This window comes from Gekko japonicus, unplaced genomic scaffold (assembly GCF_001447785.1).
Source record: "Gekko japonicus isolate JY-2015 unplaced genomic scaffold, Gekko_japonicus_V1.1 scaffold251, whole genome shotgun sequence".
Lineage (NCBI taxonomy): Eukaryota > Metazoa > Chordata > Lepidosauria > Squamata > Gekkonidae > Gekko > Gekko japonicus.
The window spans coordinates 489,772-513,836 of NW_015161956.1; the positions used below are offsets into that span (position 1 = coordinate 489,772).

The following is a 24,065-nucleotide window of genomic DNA, read 5'->3' on the forward strand; positions in this document are numbered from 1 at the left end:
CAATTCAATTACTTGTAGAGTGAACATAAGAACATAAGAGAAGCCAATGTTGGATCAGGCCAATGGCCCATCCAGTCCATCACTCTGTCACACAGTGGCCAAAAATACCAGGTACCATCAGGAGGTCCAGCAGTAGGACCAGGACACTAGAAGCTCTCCCATTGTTGCCCCCCCCCAAGCACCAAGAATACAGTGCATCACCTGACCCAGAGTTCCTATCTATACCTTGTGCCTAATATCCACTAATGGATCTCTGCTCCATATGTTTATCTAATTCCCGTCTTGAAGCCATCCATACTTGTAGCCACCACCACCTTGGTTGAGGTGAATCTTGAACATGGGTTTTGTCATTTCAAATATGGAAGATTCAGCTAAAACTAAGGACTGGCAAATAATCCCATACCAAAGACTCAATACTAAAAGTAGACCACCAAGACACAGTACCTTTCCTCTCACAACTTCTTCTGGTCTGTTCTGCTACTGACAAATTTGGGGAAGTGTGTCTCCATCCTGAAAGCTGTTGAAGATGTAGCTGGCTCTCTTAAAACTCTCAAGAAATTGTGTTCAGAGGACGTTCAGGACAGAGATGGTGGTGATAATCCCATGGTTGTGATATACCATAATTCCCTTAATTCCATCAGGCAAGTTATTGCAGAACATTGACCACAGATATCTCAGAGAAAGAATTGCAGAGTGGTTAGCCCCCAAAGAGAACAAGTAGTATGTATCTGACCATAGAAACAAAGTTCAAATGCCAACAGTTGACCTTGTAATTACTTGCAGTTCACCTAAATGATGATATTTTATTGTAGCCAGCACTTTAAATTGTCCAGTTCAGGAATAGATACCTAACCCACAATGTAGTTTTAATGGCCAGCAGTGACTAGAGTTAATATTTAAAATACATTTTTATTAAGGTGCAAGTAATACTTTAAATAAGAACAGTTACTGTGAAGAGAAAATAATAAAACTAAGAATTCATTGGCTAACTAAACACTGTAAGACATTGGTTCACAAATTACAAGATGTTGCCCATTCAGGGAGGATTGTGAGGCACTCCAAAGGGATCGGTTGAGGATGGGCGAGTGGGCGTCAACGTGGCAAATGGGGTTTAATGTGGCCAAGTGCAAAGTAATGCACATTGGAGCAAAAAATCCTAACTATAAATACACATTGATGGGGTCTGAACTGGCAGAGACTGACCAAGAGAGAGATCTTGGAGTTGTAGTAGATAACTCAGTGAAAATGTCAAGATAGTGTGCGACTGCAATAAAAAAGGCCAACGCTATGCTGGGGATTATTAGGAAGGGAATTGAAAACAAATCAGCCAGTATCATAATGCCTCTGTATAAATCGATGGTACGTCCTCATTTGGAGTACTGTGTACAGTTCTGGTCACCACACCTCACAAAGGATATTATAGCATTGGGAAAAGTAAAGAAAAGGGCAACTAGAATGATAAAAGGGTTGGAACACTTTCCCTAGGAAGAAAGGTTAAAGTGCTTGGGGCTCTTTAACTTGGAGAAATGACAACTGAGGGGTGACATGATCGAGGTTTATAAGATTATGCATGGGATAGAGCAGGTCGAGAAAGAAGTACTTTTCTCCCTTTCTCACAATACAAGAACTCATGGGCACTCCATGAAATTGCTGAGCGGTTGGGTTAAAACAGATAAAAGGAAGTACTTCTTCACCCAAAGAGTGATTAACACATGGAATTCACTGCCACAGGAGGTGGTGGTGGCTACAAGCATGGAGGGCTTCAAGAGAGAACTGGATAAACATATAGAGCAGAGGTCCATCAGTGGCTATTAGCCACAAGGTATAAATACACTTGAGCGGTGGCTCAAGTGGTTAAGACGCTGAACTGCAGGCTGTGGAAGGTCAGTAGCTCAGCAGTTTGAGACCCGGGTGCCGCATGACGGAGTGAGCTCCCGTCTCTAGTTCCAGCTCCTGCCAACCTAGCAGTTCGAAAGCAAGAAATTGCAAGTAGATAAATAGGTACCACTTTGGTGGGAAGGTAACAGCATTCCGTGCGCCTTGGTGTTTAGTCATGCCGGCCACATGACCACGGAAACGTCTTCGGACAGCGCTGGCTCTTCGGCTTTGAAACGGAGATGAGCACCGCAACCCTAGAGTCGGAAAATATAGTATATCCAAACAGTTATTACAAACAGAATACCCACCCACATGCAAAAACAAAACTGAAACTTTTATTTTCTTCTGACAATCGCACCTCCTAAAGGAAGAAATGCATCTTGTTCTTGTATTGGAGAGTTCAGTTTGTAACCTAGGACTTGCTTGTCCTCAGTGCAAAGAAATTAGATCAATCTGATACCATATATATATATTTTAGAAATTATTTGGAAAATATTTGAACACCTTGTCTTAAAATATTTTATTCATCATGTTGAAATAAAACGTTCCATAATCAATTTTTTTCTTTTCTTTTTTCAATTTTTCCAATTTTTCGGAAAAAAAACAAAGGCTTCAGGAAAAAAAACGGGTTTTTCCCAAAATTTTCCGGTTTTTTTCCGGGCCTTCACATCTCTAGGGGCAACAGTGGGAGGGCTCCTTGTGTCTTGGCCCCACTGCTGGACCTCCTAATGGCACCTGAGATTTTTGGCCACTGTGTGACAGAGTGTTGGACTAGATGGGCCATTGGCCTGATCCAACATTGGCTTCTCTTATGTTCTCATATGTTCTCATAGTTACAGGTTCCAAAGCAGCTCTCTCCAGAGTCAGCAAAGCCAGTGCTGTGTGGCTTCAGCAAGCATAAGTCCAAGATAGCCAAAATGAGCCAGAGCATGCCAACATGTCTTGATAACAAGTAGGCACCATCAGGCTGAAGAATAGGGTTGAAAATGATTCCTTTATTGCTAAAGGTCCCAAGTGTTGCTAGGCCTTTGTACCAATCAGGACCCTCAGCAGTTAACCTATAGCCAAATGAATGAGCCAATCACTGACCAGATGAGAAGGAGATGGGTCTGTTTGCAGCCAGCCCAAACGTAATTGGTGCTTAATTGGATGAAATGTTAATTGGGAGACAGTACCAGGAGATGACTTTCTAGCACAGCTGTCTTATCTCCCCGTTGTAAGGTTGGTGTGTTCCCAGGAAGGCAGTTTGAGTCTCAGAAAACACCCCAAAGCAGGCCGCAGGAGCCTGAACCAGACTTTTGAATCAAAACTCCATTTTAAATGAACCAAAATCTGTGACACCATATTTATTTATTTAAAACATTTCTAACTTTCCTTATCTCCTGGGACTTAAGGTGGCATATGCCTATTTTGAAACCTGGCTGTGAGCTCAGTAATCTGGCAAACTGACATGTTAGTGTGATCATGTTTAATATAGTGGTCAGAGTGTTGGACCTGGATTTTGAATACCTATTCTTTCATAAATCTTGCTGGGTAACCTTGAGGCAGTCACATTCCCACAGTCTAACTTACCTTGTACTGTAGTTGTGAGCGTAAAAAGGGAAGGACAAACCGTATACAGTGCCCTGAGCAGCTTGGAAGAAGGGCAGAATAAAAATGCTTTGGATTGGTTAGAAACTGATTCATGAAGCCTTCTTGAGGTGTGAACAGTTGACATTGACACCTCCTGGAAGTATGGATTCCTCAAATCTAGGTAGCTTTGCACTGAGGGGAAATTTCCCAATCTTAATACATCTTTTTGGGGATTGGATGAGCACAGCTTACTTCAGAATTTAGGAGCAGGAGGGAGGGAATTCAAGGCAGCTTCTTCATGCAACTTTTTTCTCAATGAAGATAAATGGAGAAACGTTCTTTGGGCAAAAGTGCCTTACACAAGCAGAAACTGGGTTAGGAAACTAAGCTGGGATGTACTAAAAAGGTACTTAAATATTCAGAGAGTACTTTCCCCCCTGCTTCATGGGAAACAGCATGCTCTGCATTTACAAGGCCTTGGTTTGCTCCAAGCTAGATTGTGGTGCCATGGTATACAGTTTTGACAAACATCTGTCATGAAAAACTTGGGTCTTACCCATCACCAGGTATTCAGAAAATGCATTGAAGCATATCATGTACTTCCTGCATACAACCTCTGTGCTGAAGCATTGAACCACTACTGAGACTCTGCCATGCCAACTTTCTAAAGTATGTTGGTAAAATGCAGTCCTTAGCCTGCCACTCGACATGGGACAGCATATACGTGTTGTAGTTGGAAAGCTTGTTTGATACTTAAATGCCTTCAATTCCAGCCCTTTTTTTAAGGCTTAAATTTCTTCTGCAGCATCTGTCCACCGAAGGGTAACTTTTGCCAGGAGGGAGATGGGCAGTGCAGCCCAGCTGATTGTCCTGAACCTCTCTCTGGCTTTTGATACCATTTAAACATAGCGTGATTTTGGTATTCATATGTGGGTCACTATGGTCTGATAATTTCCATTCCAACCTGTTTGATACCAGAAGATCCTGCATGCTGTTTAACATTGACATGAAACTACTGGGTGAAATCTCCTAGAAATAAGGAAACTCAATATGCTAATGACACACAACTCTTACATCTCTTCAGCAATGCCATTTGAGATGTTAGAAGTTCTCAAAAGTTTCTGTGGTCAGTAATAGATAATGGATTGTATGAAGACCCATAAATGGAAGCTTTGTCCAGCTAAGACTGAGGTGGTATTAGTGAAAATAGCTAAGCAGAGAATGAAGTTGGTCAGTTGTGGAAAGAATTGCACCCTCCATTGAAGTTCTACCTGCAAGGTCAGGGTTGCATTTTATGGATAGTAACAGATCTCTTGCTGCAAGTGGACATAAATTGTGTCGTTTGTATGGTGCCACAGCTTCAGTTGGCTTGCCAGATGTGTCCCTTAGAAAAATGCAATCTGACCATAGTCACATTCCAATCCTGTCCAAACTTCCTTACGAACAATGTACTCTCCAAGGCAGCAAATTGCTACACCTGCATTTAAATGCATCTGGCCAGTTCCTGAGAGAGTATCACTGGAAGAAGAGCCCTGCTGGATCAGGCCAGCAGCCCATCCAGTGTAGCTTCCTGCCGTGCACAGCAGCCTACCTAGCAGAGCACAGAGGCCAGGGGCTTCCCCTGATGCTGCCTCCTAACATCAGTGAATTCCATGTGTTAATTACTCATTGAACAAAACTATTTCCTTTCGACCATCCTAAATCTCTTGTCCATCAACTTCATTTGATACCCACAAATTCTGCTGTTTTGAAAAAGGAAGAAAAACTTATCTCAATCCACTCTTCCCACCTGACACATCTCTCTATATTATAAAGCTGATTTGGGATGGCCCTTGGCCTATGGAGTGGCAAGAAAAAATGCGCTCCCTCAACCATTGGCCCGCCAGCTGCTGCTCAAGGCTACTGGTGTGCCATTGGCTGTGGGGGGGGGAGGAACGAGCCTAGCTGCCTTGACCCGTGCGCAGCTGGAATGGAGCGTGAGCGGCCGGTAGGGAGACGGACAAAGGCGGCCCTTCGCTTGCTCACCTTTCCCCCCAAGCCTACTCAGGACCCCGCTCACTTACTGCTGCGCCCGGCCACACAGACGCCTCCAGCTGCCCCGACCCACCTTTCTCCCCTCAACCGCCATTCACGTCTCTGGCTAGCCTACGAGCAGGCGGGGGCTGCAGGGAGCTGCACGCCGCTTCCCTGCCCCGCTGTGGCCTGGACAAGGGGAGCCGCAAGCCCTGCTTGGGGGGGTTGCCCTCCAGCGTTCCCTGCGCCCCCGCCGTCCCTGGCCTCCCGGCATGCCCCCACAGAGATCAGTGACGGGGGGAGACAGCCGTGCCGCGCTTCCCTTGGCTGGCAGCGCTCCCCACTGAACTTGGGGAGGGGGGAGATGCCCGCAGGAAAGCCAAGCGGGCCCGTGGCAGGAGAGGTGGCTTAAACCCCCTCCCCTTCCATCTCAGAGCTGGCTTCCTTGCCCTCCCCGCGGCCAAGCTGAGCAAGCCCATGGGAGGAGAGGCGGCTTACACCCCCTCCCCTTCCCTCTCAGAGCCGGGTTCCTTGCGGGGGGGGGGCACCCGCAGTGGATGGGAGAGATGAGGATCGCAGCCACACGGCCAATCTAGCAGCCGTTGCATTTACAGCTGCAACGGGCCTTCTTCCTAGCAATTTTATAAATCTCTACCGTGTCCCATCTTATTCATCTTGTTTCTAAACTGAAAAATCCCAGGTTCTTTAGCCTTTCCTGGCCTAACCTCTTAATCATCTTGGTTGCTGTCTTCTGCACTTTCCCAAGTGTTCTGATTTGATTAACAGCACAATTCAGGATCTGGTTCTACCTTTAAAGCCTCACATGTACTGGGTCCTGGGTATCTTAAGGACTACCTCCTTCCGTACTGACATACCCAAACATTAATATCAACTTCAGAGCGCCCTGGAAGATAGATTCAGGTGGGTAGCTGTCTTGGTCTGAAGGAACAGAACAATATTTGAGTCCAGTGGCACCTTTAAGACCAGCAAAGTTTAATTCTGGGTGTAAGCTTTTGTGTGCATGCACACGAAAGTTTATACCCAGAATTAAACATTTTTGGTCTTAAAGGTGCCACTGGACGCAGACTTTGTTCAGAGGCCCCTGTTATCTGCTTGCTGTAAACGTAGATAAAAATTCCTGCATACTTTTCAAGTGATCAACCCTGCATATTCAAGCACTCCTGCTGATCCAGTCCCTGGTTTTCCATCTGAGTCTTCTGCTTTGAAACACCAAGCAGCTAAAAATCATAATTTACCACAGATTAGGAAAGTTATTGGCAATAAATAATGGACATATTTTTATCTAACTTCAGTGTAACTGTTACAAAGGGCTCATTTCCTCACTTCAAAGCCATTACTCCACCCTGCTATTTAAATCTGGTCTGTATGAAATTGCATGCAGTCTCCTGTTCATCTTTTAACGTGTTTGTGTGCAGGTTTGAAATAAAGAAAAAATTAAAGACAGCAAAAAAGAAAGAAAAGAAAGAGAAAAAGAAGAAGCAAGAAGAAGAACAGGAAAAGAAGAAGCTGACACAGATCCAAGAATCCCAGGTAGGAGAAACATTTCTTTTACCTAGATGCTGGAAATTACTTTTGATAGTCTCTGGTAAAGCTAAGTAAATTAGATTCCAGTTTATTATACATCTTAATCCTAACTGAAGGACTTTTGATTGGGCTGTATAGGATAACCTTCATGAAAGTCCAACCAAACAAGATTTAGCTGTCCCCCTTCTGTCATTATCTTCCACCAGATACGACTTTGCTGTTTTATCTGGTCTTCCCTCAGTGATTCTCACTGATCCCTCCTCTGGTTCATGTTTTAATGTTTTATGTATTGATGTGGTTTAATCTTGTTTTATTTTTATTGTTTGTCACCTTGGGACCTTAAATTGAGTGGGAAAGGCAGCTTAGAAATGTTTTAAATAAATTTTTCAAAGTTCACCTCTTATCTAGTCAGTTGTCTTAGAGAAACTTATCTTGACAGATTCTTATGTTTGTGCAAAAATGACAAACAAGTAGTAAACCCACACATTTGGTTGACTTGTCAGTATTTTCCCCACTAATCCACTTTCCCTGGGACTGTTTGGGACGATTCATCTTTAGTGCTTGTTAAAGAGACACTTTGTCAGAAATGGTCTATTATCACACTGGCCAAGTAACTTTTAAGAAGCATTTGGTTTATGAGCATGTATTCTGTCATATCCGTAACACTGTGAATTTAAGGAATTTACCTGATGCCAGATTATGTTGTTGTAGATATAAATTACAAATCATCATAAAAGCAATTTTTTGTAATCTGAATGACGTGAAACACGCACGTCTCTACCAAATACTAGGTAATTACTGTGTGGGTAAGAAGCAACTACAGAATATGTGGAGGGGACTGAGATTTGCAAGTAGATGGCTCCTGGGATCAAGGTAATAATCCATCGCAAAGTAGTGAAGGCTGAAGTAGATTTTTAGAATGTCACCTCAGCTTTGTAAACTGGAAGAAGAATAGCTAGATTCAAGTCTAGTAGCACCCGAGAGGCCAGAAAGAATTTCAGGGTATAAGCTTTTGAGAGTCAAAGCTCCGTTTGTCAGAAGGAAGAACAGTTGTTGTTATCTTGGAGTTATTCAGTGTACTTCTGTTTTGTGTAAGTGGCCATACCCAACCTGTGCTTGCATAATCTTCACACTGTATTCTAGGCCGCATGGATGTATATATAGTTTTAATACATGAATTGGGCCTAGGTATTAAAGAAGCTTATGTGCTCTTCTCAGGTAATGTCACATAATAAAGAGCGGCGGTCAAAGCGAGATGAAAAATTGGATAAGAAATCCCAAGCCATGGAAGAACTGAAAGCGGAGAGAGAGAAAAGGAAGAACAGGACAGGTACATAAAGATTTATGCCTAAGTTTTTGTTATTTGTTTCCTTTTAAATTCTGGTTCATGTATTATGGTTGCCTACCTTCTGTATATGTCACTGTAAGGTATTGTATATGTTCTGTATATATGTTCATGTATTATGGTTGCCTACCTTCTGTATATGTCACTGTAAGGTACTTTCCTTATGGTACTAGTTCCAAGGGGTGGGGTCCATTGCATTTTAAATTATAGCCCAGCTGTATTTTTTTCCTGCCCACATAATTTCATTCAGTAGTTTCATGTGGCTTTAAATGCAGTGATCTCATAAGCTCAGTTTGTTCATACTGAAGATATTCTGACTTTGCCATGGCTATGCATGAGCTGTATTGGGTTGTTATTTGAAAGACTAAAATGTGCTTTCTCCAGTGAGTTGATTACAACCACTGTTTCACTTAGTAAAACACACCAGGTAGAAGTTGCATTAATACATCTTCTTTTGTGAACTTCATGTGCTTTGAAGTGACATCCCAAAGGGGAAGCTGTATTGATTTTTTAAGTAATGCTAATTCCCTTCATCTGTTCATTTGTTACCTCTGCACATAAGCATGGAAGCATTCATTTCTTCCCAGTACACATTTCAAATATTTTTGTAATCTCTCTCTCTCTCTCTCTCTCCCCCCCTTCTTCTTTTAAATTGTCACAATGTTATCTGTGTTTTTACAAATCATTGCCATTCACCCTTGAAAAAACAGGCTTTGGACTTATCAAAATGTAAACTTTGCCCTTCCATAAAGTTCAGGATGCCTTGCAAAAATCAATCATATTTGTACAGTGAACTGTCACATGAGCTATACGTTCAAATAATTCAACAGGTTGCCTGAGGGAAACCATATAGGCTTGGACCAAGGAGTAGCTTCTACTGCTTGAAGGGATTTCCATAAGTAGAGCATGCCTTTCTCACCTTCTCCCTTCCCCTGCAGTCCCAAATTCTCCCTCTCTGGAAGTGCTACTCCTGAGGGACAACCAAAAGCAGCATGAAGAAAGTGTTGGGGGTCTGCAATGGGAGGGGGGAAATCAGCACAAATCAAATGTGTCTTCAGAAATCCTCCACTGGATCCAGCCTGTACTGTACAGTTGACACCCTTTTTTATCCTCATAATGATGAGTTATGCCCCACATCCTCAGAAGAACGCTCTTCCAAGTAAGGCAGCCTTACATGCCTCCTGAAAGTCTGGAGAAAGGGTCCTTGCAGTTCCAGTTGGGTATGAGTCTCCCACTAAGTCTTCCTTTAACAGAGAAAGATTTCCCCAATAGATAATTACTTTTTTCTCTGAGAGAAAGGCTTCCTCTGAAGAAAGGAGTCTCTTTGTTGAAGGAAAACTTGACAGAAGGGAGTCACAGGATCCTTTAAGAGCCCTTTGTGGCCTTTTCTCCCTCCTCTCACCCCTCCTTCCTTGTCTATGAGATGAGCTGGGATAGCTGAAGAGGCAGGGTAATTTCCTGGGGCTGGAAAAGACTGGTGCTGGGAGGGGAGCACTGGAAACATCTGTGGCCACAGGATGCAACCCCATATGTCTCTTGAGCTATATCCTGTTGCATCACACTTCCAGCTGCTTCTTCCCCAGCCATCTAAAGGACTCCTGCTCCCCAAAACTTGCCTTCCTCCCAGGCATCCCAGGACTCAAGGCAGTTCAGCCCTTGCTACCCCCTTTAATTGGAACTGCCTCCCAGGACACCTGCATGTTGTTACCCATTTCCTAATGGAAGTACACTTCAGCATCTGTATTGACAATAAACAGATCTGTCTCATATTTATTCCCACCCCCTTTGCTTCCCGTGTCTCAGATTGTAAGCTTCGTAGGGGCAGAGATATTTTCTGCATGTTAATGGCACTATATGAACAATTTTGGCAGCTAAGCTGGGAGATATTAAAGTATTGCTCCCTTTGTACTACCCCATTTTGTAGCCATGGTCTAAAGAGCTACTCTGAGTATGCCCAAGATGTCCAGTTGGATGTAGTTTTCTGCACAGTGGAATGGAGTAGGTGGAGGAGCTCATCTTAGTGTTTTGATTTAAATCAAAATGTTCTTTTTATGATTTAGATAAGTTCAGTTTAATGTATTGCTGTAATAAAAAAAACCTGACTTAAAACTCAGTAGAGTCTTTAAACAACTTCAGAAAGTATTAATAATTTTACTATTTCAGAAAATGATATACAATGCATTGCTTATTTTTAGATACCATAATGGTCATGACCCCAGGTAGGGTGTCTCTTACAATCTGCAGCCATGACTGGTTTTTGCTTGGAATCAACACTGCAAGGTGCTTCTGCTTTCTAGTGTTCCTTTCTGCTTTAGTCTGTCTCTTCTCCTTTGTCCTATGCCTGTCCAAACAGTGAATTTTGCAGATTCCCTCCTCCCCCTGCTTACCTCCACATCAAACTCAGTGCTGTTCTTTTGGGGTCCACTGCCCCTGGAGGCAGTGTTGGTGTGGGATGCAGGGGGCTGGAGGCGGAGACAAGAAAGCTTGTTCTGCAAACAGAGCTCTGTGGTGCATTGGGTACAATCTTACCTGTTTAGGTATCATGTAAAAAAAATTGAACGTAAAAGTTTTTTAAAATTTTGTTCAAATTTATTTTTCATCTGGCAGCAGAACATAATGCTGTATCATAAGATGCTCTTGTAACTTCCTCAGTCTCAGGTTTTTTTGCCATGTGCTATAAGTAATTCCTTCATGTGTGTACATCTGCTTGCATGGTTCTGTAGCCTGTATATAGGCAGCTAAGCCTATTAAAATTTAAGGAAATTCTTATTTGTTGCTTTAGTAAACAACTCTATAGTAGTGAATGAGAGCTGATTTCAGATTTGCACTAGGCTATCTACCTCTTTTGCTTGTAGTTCGATTTAAAGGTTTCTAGGAAGAAAAGAAACTGAACAAATACCAAGTTGTTTTCCTTTTATTCCTTGTAGCTGAGTTGCTTGCAAAGAAACAGCCATTAAAAACTAGTGAAGTATACTCTGATGATGAAGAGGAGGAGGAAGATGATAAATCTAGTGAGAAGACTGATCGTTCATCCAGGTCTTCATCTTCTGATGAAGAAGAAGAGTGAGTACAGAATGTCCCTTTATGTTTAAGGGTAAGGGAGAAAGGATTTGAAACTGTTCCAGTTTGTAATCCTAGATTCTGTGTTCAGCAAAGGGAGCCTCTACCCTTTAGGGTTATGTAATACCATGGGATGTACCATACCTGCTCTTACCATGTGCACTGTAATATTCAATGCTGGTGAATGAGTCTGAATGCTTTAACAGAAATAGTAACTTGATTGTCCTGAGTGTGTTTTGGGTTTTCAAATACCTAATGTATAGCTCTGTGGACTCAGACTATAAGGTGTGAATAGTTTTCTCCTTTACTGTACTAGGAAAGAAGAAATTCCTCCCAAATCACTACCAGTGTCTTTGCCTGAAGAACTAAATCGGGTTCGATTATCTCGGCACAAACTGGAGCGTTGGTGTCACATGCCATTTTTTGCCAAGACAGCCACAGGCTGCTTTGTGCGCATTGGCATAGGAAACCACAACAGCAAACCAGTTTACAGGGTGAGTTTGTCTTTGAAAGTGGGCCCTAACTTCCACTGGCATTTGTTGTGATAAAAGGATATAGGATATCTTGATTAACACACAAGAGGCATTGGCCCCCAGATGAGTTACCCTCTTCCTACGAATGAAGCAATGAACTCCTTTGATTTCAGGCTGAGAAGAGATGGGTTCCCTTTATGGAAACAAATGGGCAAGATGAAAATGACCATTTGTTCACCTGCCAGGAAAAAGTTAAGACAGATAGCTGTTTTGGATATCCTGAGTTAGGGCTGTAAACGTTGAGGACGTGAACCTTAATATCATGGGGGAAAGGTGCAGGGCAGCACATGTGGGAACTCAGACGCCAGTTCAGAATAGGTCAGAGACAAACCTTCCCAACTGGCAGGTAAAGAGCTAAAGGTTTAGCACACTCTGGGCAAACATGCAAGCCAAGCACCAGAGAACAGGGATAAATGGAGTGAAGTCTGCCTCTGTTTCAAAGTTTGTTTATTTATTATTTGTATTTCTACCCCGCCTTCCCCGCGAACAGGCTCAGGGCGGCTTACAAAAGTCAGTACAATGTACCTAGTCAACATAAAACTTTTAAAACATTTTAAAACAGCTAAAACATTCATTACATTTAAAACATTTAAAGTGCTTGCATTAGTCCTTAAATTAGATGGCGCACTCTACCATCCGAGTTTTCAATTCAGCAGTCTTCTGATCTCCTAAGTAGGTATAGGCCTAACTCCCCGTTAGGGCCAGTCCTGTACTACAGATGTTCAAGTAGTATGTCATGCCTGCCCTTGACTCAGCCCCAGATCCAGCTCCTGACAGCCTAAGAGGGGAGGATTCTGTGCCTTTAAGAGCTGAAGAAGCATCAGGATCTGCACCTACTGTAAGTACAGAGGAGGATACACAGCAATCTGAGCCAACTACAGGACGGCTTGCACCTGGGATTGATCGGGCGTAAGCAGCTCACCACCTGCATTTCCCCCACCTGTAAGCCGGCTTAGGGATAGGAGACGTCAGGATCTGGCTAGCCGACGAAAAGAAGCACGTTCAAGAGGGCGGAGATCCTTGAGCCCTGAGTTTTAACAGCAGCCAGGACCTCGCACAAAGGTGCTAATGGGTTAATGAGCCAGAGCACTATTTAGTAGGGCCTCTGGCCATGAGCACTTTGTGCTGGCAACCTTGTTCGTAGAACCAGAAGCTCTGCACCTTGATTCCTGTTTGTGGCTTTTTGGACTTGGCTTGTGTTTGTGGACTTCTGCTCTGGCTCCTGACTCCCAGCTTTGAATCTGACGACGCTCTCGGCTTTTCTATCTGGACTCTGACCTCTGGTAACGTTTGACTACGGCTGTGTCTGGTGTTTTGGGACTTGTTTAACGCTCTGCTGACTGCTCTCCCGGTTGACCATCGGACTTGTCTTGTGACCCACCCTCCCAGCCTGACTCCCTGGCTCTACCGTGACATAGTATAGTTGGTGGTCATGGTGGCAGCTCCTAATTGAATTCCTGGTGGAAGAGCTCCGTCCTGGCCCTGCGGAACTGCAAAAGGTCCTGCAGGGCCCTGATCTCTTCTGGGAGCTCATTTCACCAGTAAGGAGCTGCCACAGAGAAGGCCCTGGCGCTGGTGGCGGCGAGCCTAGCATCTTTGGGGCCCGGAATAGCTAACCGATGTTGTGACCCCGACCGTAGTGCTCTCTGGGGTATATATGGGGCAAGGCGGTCCCTCAGGTATGCCAGACCCTGGCCATGTAGGGCTTTAAAGGTAAGTACCAGCACCTTGAAATGAATTCAGTATACTATTGGCAGCCATTGCAGTGACCTAAGCACAGGCTGGATGTGCTTCCAATGCAGGAGGCCCATCAACAGCCTGGCTGTGGCACTCTGCGCCAGCTGCAGCTTCCGGATTTGCGACAAGGGCAGCCCCATGTAGAGAGCATTAATCTCAAGGTGACCATCGTGTGGATCACTGTAGCCAGGCCACTGCAGTCGAAGAAGGGAACCAACTGCCGAATCAGCCAAAGATTATAAAAGGCTGACTTTGCAGTGGCTGCCACCTGGGCCTCCATTGTCAAGGAGGGATCCAGGAGCACTCCCAGACTCCTAACCTCCGATGCTGGCACCAACGGTGCCCCGTTGAAGGCCGGGAGCAGGATCCCCAACCCCGTACTGCTGCGACTCAAGCACAGGACCTCCGTCTTTGCCAGATTTAGCTTCAGCTGACTCAGCCTGAGCCAACCAGCCATGGCCTGCAGCGCTTGGTCCAGATCTTACAGTCTGGAGTCTGACCGGCCTCCCAACATCAGATAGAGCTGAGTGTCAGCGTACTGATGACAACCCAGCCCGTACCTCCGAGCAACCTGGGCAAGGGGGCACATATAGATGTTAAACAACATCAGGGAAAGCATCGCCCCCTGAGGCACCCCGCATTCAAGCGGGTGTCTCTTGGACTGCTGTTCCCCTAGCACCACCCTTTGTCCCCAACCCTGGAGAAAGGAGACAAACCATTGTAAGATGAGCCCCTGTATCCCCACATCAGTGAGGCAGTGGGTCAGCAACTGATGGTCAACCCTGTCGAACGCAGCTGACAGGTCCAACAACAACAGTGCTGCCAAACCGTCCTGATCCAGGTGCCTTCGGAGGTCGTCAGTAAGCGCGACCAACGCTGTCTCCGTCCCATGTCCTGGGCGGAAGCTGGACTGAAAGGGATCTAATACAGAAGTGTCTTCCAGAAAGCCCCGCAGCTGTGCCACCACCACCCTCTCAATTAATTTGCCCAGTAGTGGGCCAATTCGGTCGGGTCCAAAGATGTTTTTTTCAAGAGAGGGTGGACCATCGCTTCCTTGATTTCCCCCGGGAACTGTCCCTCAGAGAGGGACTTGTTGACAATCTCCCTGAGGGCACCTCGAAACCCCTCGTGGCCCACTTTAATGAGCCAGGAAGGGCATGGATCAAGGTTGCACGTGGTTGGGCATACAGCTGCGAGCAATCTGTCAACTTTCTCTAGGTTGAGCGGGCCAAAATGATCCAAACCCGATGAGGATGTGCAAGGGGTCTTGAGTTCGAGCACTGTTTCAAACATGGCAGGGAGGTCACAGCGGAGCGCCAAGACTTTATCCACGAAATAGCTTGCAAATGCCTCACAGCCAATCTCCAATTTCCTAGCATTTGGTCTGCCCTGTGGCAGAGCGTTTATCGACTGAATCGTTCTAAACAATTGGGCTGGGCGTGAGCTGGTGGACGCAATCGTAGCTGCATAGAACTCTCTCTTAGCGGCTTTGGCTGCCATCTCATAAACGTCCAATAAGATGCTCTTGTAGTTTCGTCTTGTGCACGACACCACCGTCTCTCTAGCAGTCTTAGCTCCCGCTTCATAAGTCGCAACTCCTGGGTAAACCAGGGAGCGAGCCTAGAGCGGGGACGCAGAGGGCACTGGGGAGTGATCTCAGCGATGGCTGTAGAAAGCTGGCTATGCCAGTCCTCCACAAGCTCATCCAATGAGCTGCCAGGGGGCATTGGATCGCACAAGGCCATCTGGAACCGCACTGGGTCCATTTGACTCCGTGGGCGAGTTAAAATACACTCGCTGCCTAAACAGGGTCGGGGTGGAACATCCAGACGGGCCTTCAGAGCATGGTGGTCCAACCATGGTACTGCCAAGGCAGTGATCCGGTCCACTGTTACCCCAACCGCGAAGATCAAATCAAGTGTGTGCCCTGCCCAGTGAGTGGGGGTTGTTACAAATTGGGAGAGTCCCAGCGCTGCCATGGATGACACTAGGTCCGCTGCCTGAATGGAGGCCGCGTCATCGGCATGGACATTGAAATTACACAAGACTATAAGCGTAGGGTGTTTCAGTGCCCAGCCTGATACGGCCTCCATCAGGGACGGTAGGCTATTGGCCGGTGTGCTAGGCGGTGGGTACACCAGCCTAATCGCCACACTCTCCCCGGCCTCCCATACCAGACCGACACACTCAATGCCCACAATCTCCAATGGCAGGAGCGCCCTGAAGGAGTAAGCCTCATGAATGAAAATAGCCACTCCTCCCCCCGGCCCCCTAGTCCACGATTGGTGTAGGACTGAGAACCCAGGAGGGGCAAGCTGGGAGAGAGCTACGGCCTCCCCGTCCTGTACCCAGGTCTCGGTCACGCATGCCAGGTCTACCCTCTGCTCTAGCAGGAAGTCCCGAAGGACTGTGATCTTATTGTTTATAGACCTGGCATTGCACAACACCAATGTCGAAGGGGGTTATCCATCCTAGCCCCACTGCTGGCCACCTTCGGGATGGGTCGCAGGCTGGAAGGGCGCCGAACCATTCTGTCTCTCTGTGTCCTTCCTTTAACTCTCTACCTGGTCACACTGCTATACATTCCCCTTCCCAGGAGCACTGGAATCTGTTGCCTGGGCAGCACCGCACCATCAGTCTTCGCGTTAGCCTCAGACCGCTGGCAAATAATGGGATGCTCCCCCTATAGATGGGAAACCGCTGCTTCTGGTACTAATAAATCTAATGATCCCACTCGTCCTACTATAAAGTGCAATATCCGAAACAGATTGCTAATAATGTAATTAAATCCCAATACCAATCATTAAATAGGCCGGCAATACCAGTCCTACCACTAATGTAAATTAGCACTTATCAATACTAACAATCAAGACCCTTCCGTTATATAATACTGTAATCATTTTAGTAGGGTGGTGTATAGCCAATGAAATAACATTGAAACAATAATTCCTTTCACGTAGCTAATTACAGCTACAGTCCCTTCCACTACAACTAATTGTCTCATTAAAATCCACTACACAGCAACCAATTAGCACCTAATTTATACATTTAAACAATCACCACTCCATCCATCAACACTACTATAGATTAGGGCTATTCCCTCCAGCCACAAACCAGCAGCCTTCTACCACAATGATGTTGAATGCTCCTATTTGCCAGTAAGGTGGTCTAAGGTCCTCTCCGGGTTCCACATCTGCAAGGGAGGGGGGAGGGAGAAAACATGGGGCCACTTTTCTCTGCTATTCAATGTCATACACAGACCACTGGGGGCGCTCTGATCCCCAGTTTCCCATCAGCTCTGCATTCCGCTGCCAAGGTACACCCAGTGACTTGTACAGCTTAGTTAGTCTTTGGCTTTATTTCTTTTTTATTTATCTTCTGTAACATTCACTCTAATGTTCTGAGATGATTTTTCCTATGTTCTTGTGCTCCTAGAAATTAGAAATCTTTGTTATGAATAAAAGTTTTTGTCTGTAGGAAAAATCTCAGTGACCAAAGTTTCTTACCCAAATCACCTGGCCATTTTCCATGCATAGATTAAAAGCTTCTGAGTGGGCTAAAATCATTTAGCAGGGAGGGGAAGAGGATGTGTTTAGCAGCTCACACATGCACACATAGGTTTTATCTGTGCCTCGAACGATAAATAGCAGGGGACTGGTGCCGAATTTGAGAGGTAGCAATGTACCTGAGGCAAAATGGAGAAGGGGAGGGCTTGGGATGTCACGGTTTATGTAACCTCCTGCTCCATGTGTAAAAAAAAACAAACGGGGGCATTTTAAATGGTGTCATTAACTTGCCCCTTTCCTCCTTCAAATTGAACATCACTAAGGATGTGACGGTCAGCATGAACTCGTGCTGCATCTCCTGCTCTGCCCTTGTTGATTCTTCCCACTGTCAAGTTTTTTCCTGTCTTACAGAAGGTGCACTTTTCATATCCTTCTCTCCCTTATGTCCATAGGTGGCAGAAATAACTGGTGTTGTAGAAACTGCAAAGGTTTATCAGCTTGGAGGCACCAGGACAAACAAAGGATTACAGCTAAGGTAGAACATCAGGAATTTATTTTGAGGGTGTATTCCTTGGGAGATAAGAGAATAGACATGTCAAAATGTCTTCTTAAGGATAGGATAATGGTAGATAACCTTTCAAAAGGGGGTTTCCTTTACAACATCTGTAGAGATGTGAAAAACATGGAGTGCCTGCAACACTGCAGTACATGGGACAGGATGTGTCTCCTGTGCTATAAGTACCAGATTGGGATTTCCTCTTCATAAGTACAGTCCAATTTAGAATCTCTCTTCCTGCAGCAGCCTAGAGTTGGGGACAGTGGGCTGGATTCTGCCAGCTTTGGCCAGGCGCTTTGGATTTCCTTCCTCTTGTCCCATCAGAAAAGCTGGTAGAATCCAACACGCAATATAGGTGTAGAGTTACCCTTTACTGGATGCCTCTCTACCACCGCTTTCTCTCTAGATATTAGAAGATAACAACTGTTCTCATACAGCAGTCTGATCAAACATTATTTTTTTGTTGTACAGGCATGGCAGTGACCAGCGTGTTTTCCGATTAGAGTTTGTCTCCAATCAAGAATTCACAGAGAGCGAATTTATGAAGTGGAAGGAAGCTGTAAGTTTCTTGGAATCTTTATTTCACCTAATATCTTTTGCCAAGAATTAAAGTGTTGAGCAGTAACTGAAGACATTTGGCACTTTTTCTCTTTTTGTAACTAGATGTTTTCTGCTGGAATGCAGTTACCCACACTAGATGAAATAAACAAGAAGGAAGTGTCCATCAAAGAAGCCCTCAACTATAAATTTAATGACCAGGACATTGAGGAGGTAAATGAAGAAAATGTACTTTTGAGCTGGAACCATGCAATTGAAGGTTCGTAATGGAAAGGTAGGTGAGGTTTTAAAGAGGAGATGTTCTCAGATGCCAAATTCTGGTTCTATAAACAAAAGATGGGCTTGAGGTTACTTTTGAGAGGGAAATACCTAGTGCAAGGCTCTGTTTGGACTCCATTTTGATGCCCCTGTTGTAGGCAGATTGAAAAGTTATATACATCAGACTTGCAAAGGATCAGCTCACAGCTGAAGTGGGGCTCATATTATGAGTAGTTATGAGTGAAGCATTGAGGATTAAGGGTTTTTTATTTTGCAGCATCTACCTGTTAAATAAATTAGTTTTGCCCTAGTATAGATAGATTATTTCTCACCACTTGTGAATCACCAGTAGACTTGCAGCCAGCATGCAATATATGATGTATGGACAAGTTCTAAGATGCTTATTTTACTACTCCAGGACCATATACATAATTTCGGGGGGTGGGGGGGACGACGAACTTTAAATGGGCCATAAAGTATGGGAACTGACCTTGGCTTGTATGGGTACGAATATAGTGAGTGTCAGCTATAAAGCCTTATGGTAGCTAATGGAGCTGGATGACTTGTCATTTGTGGAATCCCAAGGTTAATTCTACAAAGCATTTTATTTTATTTTATTCTGTTCTCCATTTACAGATTGTAAAAGAGAAAGAGAGATTCCAGAAAGCACCACCCAACTATGCCATGAAGAAAACGCAGCTACTAAAAGAGAAGGTAAAAAAAAAGGGGTGGCCATGAAACTGGGTTACCAGGCAGCAGTGGGTTCAGGCAAACTTGAATAAATGGTCTTTCCGAGTGCCTTTCCATGCAGTTTTTTGCAGTGTCTGATTTTTTTGGTATTCTTGTCCCAAATTTCCTGTCTATACTGAATTATTTGCTGCTTTCTAGTGTTAATTGTGCCTTCCTTGGATTAATTTCTTAATGATTACTTTGAGGTTCGTTTTTGGTACAAGGTGTAGACAGATTGTTCAGCTTGTGCCATCAGCCTTTAATTTTTATTACTGCCAGTAATGGTAATTTAAAAGTGCTAATTTAAGAGGTGCCCTGACCTAGATCTTGAAAGCTAAGCAGGGTTGGCCCTGGCTTGTATTTGGATGGGAGACTTCCAAGGAATACGTGGAGGCAGGCAAAGGCAAGCCACCTCTGAATGTCTCTTGCCTTGAAAACCCTACAGAGTCACCGTAAGTCAGCTGCGACTTGATGGCACACATACAATTTAAGAGGTATCATCCAAGATAAAGTCAGTTACTGCACAGATAGTTGTTCCTCTTGCCACATGTGTCTGACCAGTGTCTATCCTATTTTGTCTAATGAACAATAGAACTACCTGATCGAATGTTAGCATGATAATATGTTGGTAAGATTTTTAATGAACTCTGACTCACATAATGGATATTGTGGGGATAGTTCAGGCCTAACAAACACATCTTTGTTGAAGGCAATGGCAGAGGACATGGGAGACCAGGACAGGGCAAAACAGATTCAAGATCAGCTTAATGAGTTAGAGGAGAGAGCAGAGGCCTTGGATCGCCAGCGGACAAAGAATATTTCAGCTATTAGGTATGTATCTGACATTTAATGGTTGGCCAGAAACAGCACACCAGAAGTTGGACTTCCCCAAAAAGTGCTGTGAGTCCTCTTCTTTCGAAAGTAAGTCCTGTGGTCAGTTGTTTGCAGATGATTCATGCTCATTTTCTTCACCTGATTACTGATGAAATCGCTTATGTTGAAAATTTAAGGGAGTGTCCCTGTGTGGTGTGTTAATGCTTACACTGTATTTCTTTGCAGTTACATTAATCAGAGGAATAGAGAATGGAACATTGTGGAGTCTGAAAAGGCTTTAGTGGTGAGTAGTATAATAATCATGGAGAAGTACAGTTAGAATGTAGGAAGACCATAGAAAAGGTAGTCACCTGAGCAAAACATCTGGTGTCTTCCCCAGTGGCTCAAAAAGAAGCTGCTGCTTTTTACAGCCATATGCCATTTTGTTGCCAGGTCAAGTATTGAGCACTACTCTTTATGCTAAGGAAGGAGTGCTTTGGTTGTAATTCTGTGATTGTTTCAAAAGAGGGCACTTGTGTATAATATATAAACACAATAGAATGACATCTGCAGAAACAAACCCATTGACCTACAAGAACAAGATTACACAAATAAAATGGCATCTCTTGAAGGTAGTCTTTCACTGCCTTTTTCATTTAATAAATAGTTTACATTTATTATCTGTAAGCCAGATACTTGGCTAGTTTCTGATCCCTTGTAGTGTCAAATAATCTTATGTTGTTCAGCTGTGCTGAGGAAAACCAAACAAAGCAGAAGGTGACTAAATATTTTGTATTTTTCTATGCAGGCTGAAAGCCACAATATGAAAAAACAGCAAATGGATCCCTTTACTAGGCGGCAGTGCAAACCCACAATAGTCTCTAATGTAAGTAAAGTTGGGAGGTAAACTTAGACTATTGACGTGTCAAAGTAGCTTAACAGGCTAGAACAGAGCTATCCACATATTGCTGCATATGGTGCTGAAGTAGTATCAGCATAAAACCATGGTCTCTGGGGTTGATGGAAAGGATCTTCGAAAGGCTGTTTTTGCTTAGCTTAGCATTACATTAAGTTCATCATAGCCCAATTGCCCCTTCTGTTAGCACAAGGCATAGCACAGCATGCCGCACAAGCCATTAGCTTGAGACTTGCAGCAAATCTTGCTCTAGCAGTTGTACTAAATTCAGGTGGCTTGTAGGATTCAACCCATTGTCCTACCTATTGCCCATCTCAGTGAAGAACTGTGCATTGTATCCTCCTTCAGCAAAATGATATATTGAACCAGAATATTGATGTAACTCTGAAAATTGCTGAAAATGCTAGATTTGGAAAAACATCCCCTGTGGTTCTAACTACACGGGTGTTAATTTGTACAATAAAACAAGTACAGTTGTATGTTTGTTCTGTCTTATATGATGCATAGGAGTGTCCTGAGTCAATAATAAACCTCTGCCTCGTTTCACAGTCTAGAGATCCTGCTGTCCAAGCTGCTATTCTTGCCCAACTGAATGCAAAATATGGATCTGGTGTATTGCCAGATGCTCCAAAGGACGTAAACAAGGCAAGTGCACAGAACCTCTGGCTGGTTTTATAAGCTTTTACACTATAATCTGGACAACTAATTCTAATAAAATTGTAACTGTGTGAAATAGTTGTACTTTATATATATATATGAACAGGAAACATATGTCCTTTTATTTTTATTTTCCTTTAATCCTGTGGCTCTTGGCCACAGCCTTAAGCCTAACCACGCACAGGGGAAAAAAGGCTCACTGCAGTCACAAAAGTTTTTTTATTTTAATTTTATGCTGGGTTGCTAAAAGGTAGGATGCAGGGATTTGGTGGCATATGGCTCCTTACCATGTAAGAGAAAAGAGAGGCTCTGTTTAATGTTTGTGAGCTCATTCTTCTCAAGTATTGGGGTAATCCATCTCTCTCTCTCTCTCTCTCTCTCCCCATATTGGGACATTCAATAACTAGATGAGCCCAGGGTACCTGTCTTCCTTGTATTGCAGAAACACCAGCGTTCTGAAAAGGGCCTTTCATGGCCTTTCATTTCTGGGGTTAATACAGCATTCAGTCTAGCTGACAAAAAATATCACAGTATCGGGGAACTGCCATGGACTTTAAAAATTCTAGTAAGATAACTGGGGGTTCAAGTCCATTATAAGCAAAGGAACACACTCTTCTTGCTCGTTGATTTGTGCTTCTAAAATCTAGTATTACTAGCTGCTTTTTGACCCTTTGGAATGCAGTTTTCCCATTTTTCATTGAGAGTAATAAAGCTGGAGTAAAGCCTTGTTGATCCAGTTTCTGATCAATCAGCCTCTTCCGTTTACTCTTGAAGGACTCCTTGTCTAGACAGGTGTTCAGATCTATAGTTAAAAAGAATATTAATCCTTAATGCGTTCAACCAAGCTACTGATTCTAATGAAAGTATTACAAATTCTTGGTGAATAGCTATACTGGATACACTCTCTGGTAACCTGGTTATTTTTCTCAGGAATTTTAATAAGAAGGAATCAGTAGTCTCTGATATACCTTCTGCTCAAGGTTTACCTTTCTATTGAGCATGCCCGTTTTGAGAGAGATGTTATAGATCATGGATCTGGATCTTTATACTATCCGGTTGGAATGATTGCAATTGATGAGATCACTTAAAACTTCATGTTGAATGTTGTTCAGAAGAATTTATGTTGTTCAGAGGAAGTTTCTTCAAAACGGAACTTGACTCCGGGGATTTTCGTCAACCCATCTTCCACTTACCTTTCAGTCCATATTGTTGAAGATTCTCTTTCACTAAAGGACCTTAATTGGTCAATTTCATCTGTTTATTATTTCTTTTGCATTTTTGTATAGCGCTTGTTCCTGACAGCTTCCTATGTGTCTTGTTATGCAATGTTTGCTGGATCAGCAAAATATGAAATTCCTTAATCTGGGTATAAATTTCAGGAATCTGTATTTTCGGGGCCCATCCTGAAAGTGTTCCATGAGAGGATTTTTAAAGTTAATTTTTCCTCTAGTCAGTTGATGTTTGTAACCTCCTGTCCCTTAACTGAACTAGACTTTACAATTACTTTTGTCCAGAGGTTTTTGCAGTTCAGATGTGCCTCTTCCTCTATAGTGCCACTACTTGGAAGAATGGAAGTAGAATCTTAGTCAATTTGTAGATCAAATTCTGTATTTCCCTCCTCTGGGGCTAAGGGTCTTTTGTATTTCCTCTCTACCTCCTCATCCGATTGTGTAGAGTGGATCTTATTCTTGTTTTCTCTTAATGTACACAAGAGTTTGTAGTCTCGAAAGAACACTTCTTGGACTTCTATTGCTACTGAATTAAAGGAAGCTATTAACTCAACCTCCATTAGAAAAGGGTCAGTCATGGGGGAGTTGGTGTATTAGATGTTCTAAGTTGCCTGATGTAAATTGTTATATTGGGGGTGGGGGAATCAAAGGTGAAGTGAGATCAATCAATTAAGGTTTAGTGGCCATATTCCCATCGCCAGTAAATTTAGACTGGCTCTAGGTAGTTTTCTTCTTTGATTTATTTGTTTATTTAGATTTATATCCCACCCTACTCCGCAAGCGGGCTCAGGGCAGCTCACAACATATAAATATAACAAAAGATTAAAACATAATACAATAAAAATTAAAATTTGGCTCTATGCATAGCTCAGTAGATGACAATAATCCAATTTAAATACTTTCAAGAGACTTTAACCCGTATGTGGCTGCTCAGATGTACTGATTTGCAAGTGGAAAAATCCCCACCAATTCATATATAAAAGTACCTGTGCATAGCTTGGTAAATAGAATGGGTGGGTAGGGCGGTGTGGTGGTGGTCTCATATGGTGTCCGCTGCCTCAACCAAAGACCTGGCAGAACAGCTCTGTTTTACAGGCCCTGCGGAATGGTTGTAAACCTCGCAGGGCCCTCATCTCAATTGGAAGGCTGTTCCACCAGGC

The 24,065-nt window shown here is 43.7% G+C and overlaps 1 protein-coding gene across 1 annotated transcript in view; it reads left to right on the forward strand.

Moving 5' to 3' along the window:
• The window catches only part of RTF1 (RTF1 homolog, Paf1/RNA polymerase II complex component), a 51,424-nt gene that overhangs the window by 14,074 nt on the left and 13,285 nt on the right, over positions 1 to 24,065 (forward strand). The window contains exons 5-16 of the mRNA XM_015429511.1: positions 6,900 to 7,014; positions 8,227 to 8,338; positions 11,281 to 11,416; positions 11,730 to 11,907; positions 17,642 to 17,724; positions 18,217 to 18,304; positions 18,409 to 18,516; positions 19,198 to 19,275; positions 20,000 to 20,121; positions 20,350 to 20,407; positions 20,912 to 20,989; positions 21,569 to 21,664. Coding sequence (XP_015284997.1) covers positions 6,900 to 7,014; positions 8,227 to 8,338; positions 11,281 to 11,416; positions 11,730 to 11,907; positions 17,642 to 17,724; positions 18,217 to 18,304; positions 18,409 to 18,516; positions 19,198 to 19,275; positions 20,000 to 20,121; positions 20,350 to 20,407; positions 20,912 to 20,989; positions 21,569 to 21,664 — 1,252 coding nt within the window. The remainder of the gene's footprint in view (positions 1 to 6,899; positions 7,015 to 8,226; positions 8,339 to 11,280; positions 11,417 to 11,729; positions 11,908 to 17,641; positions 17,725 to 18,216; positions 18,305 to 18,408; positions 18,517 to 19,197; positions 19,276 to 19,999; positions 20,122 to 20,349; positions 20,408 to 20,911; positions 20,990 to 21,568; positions 21,665 to 24,065) is intronic.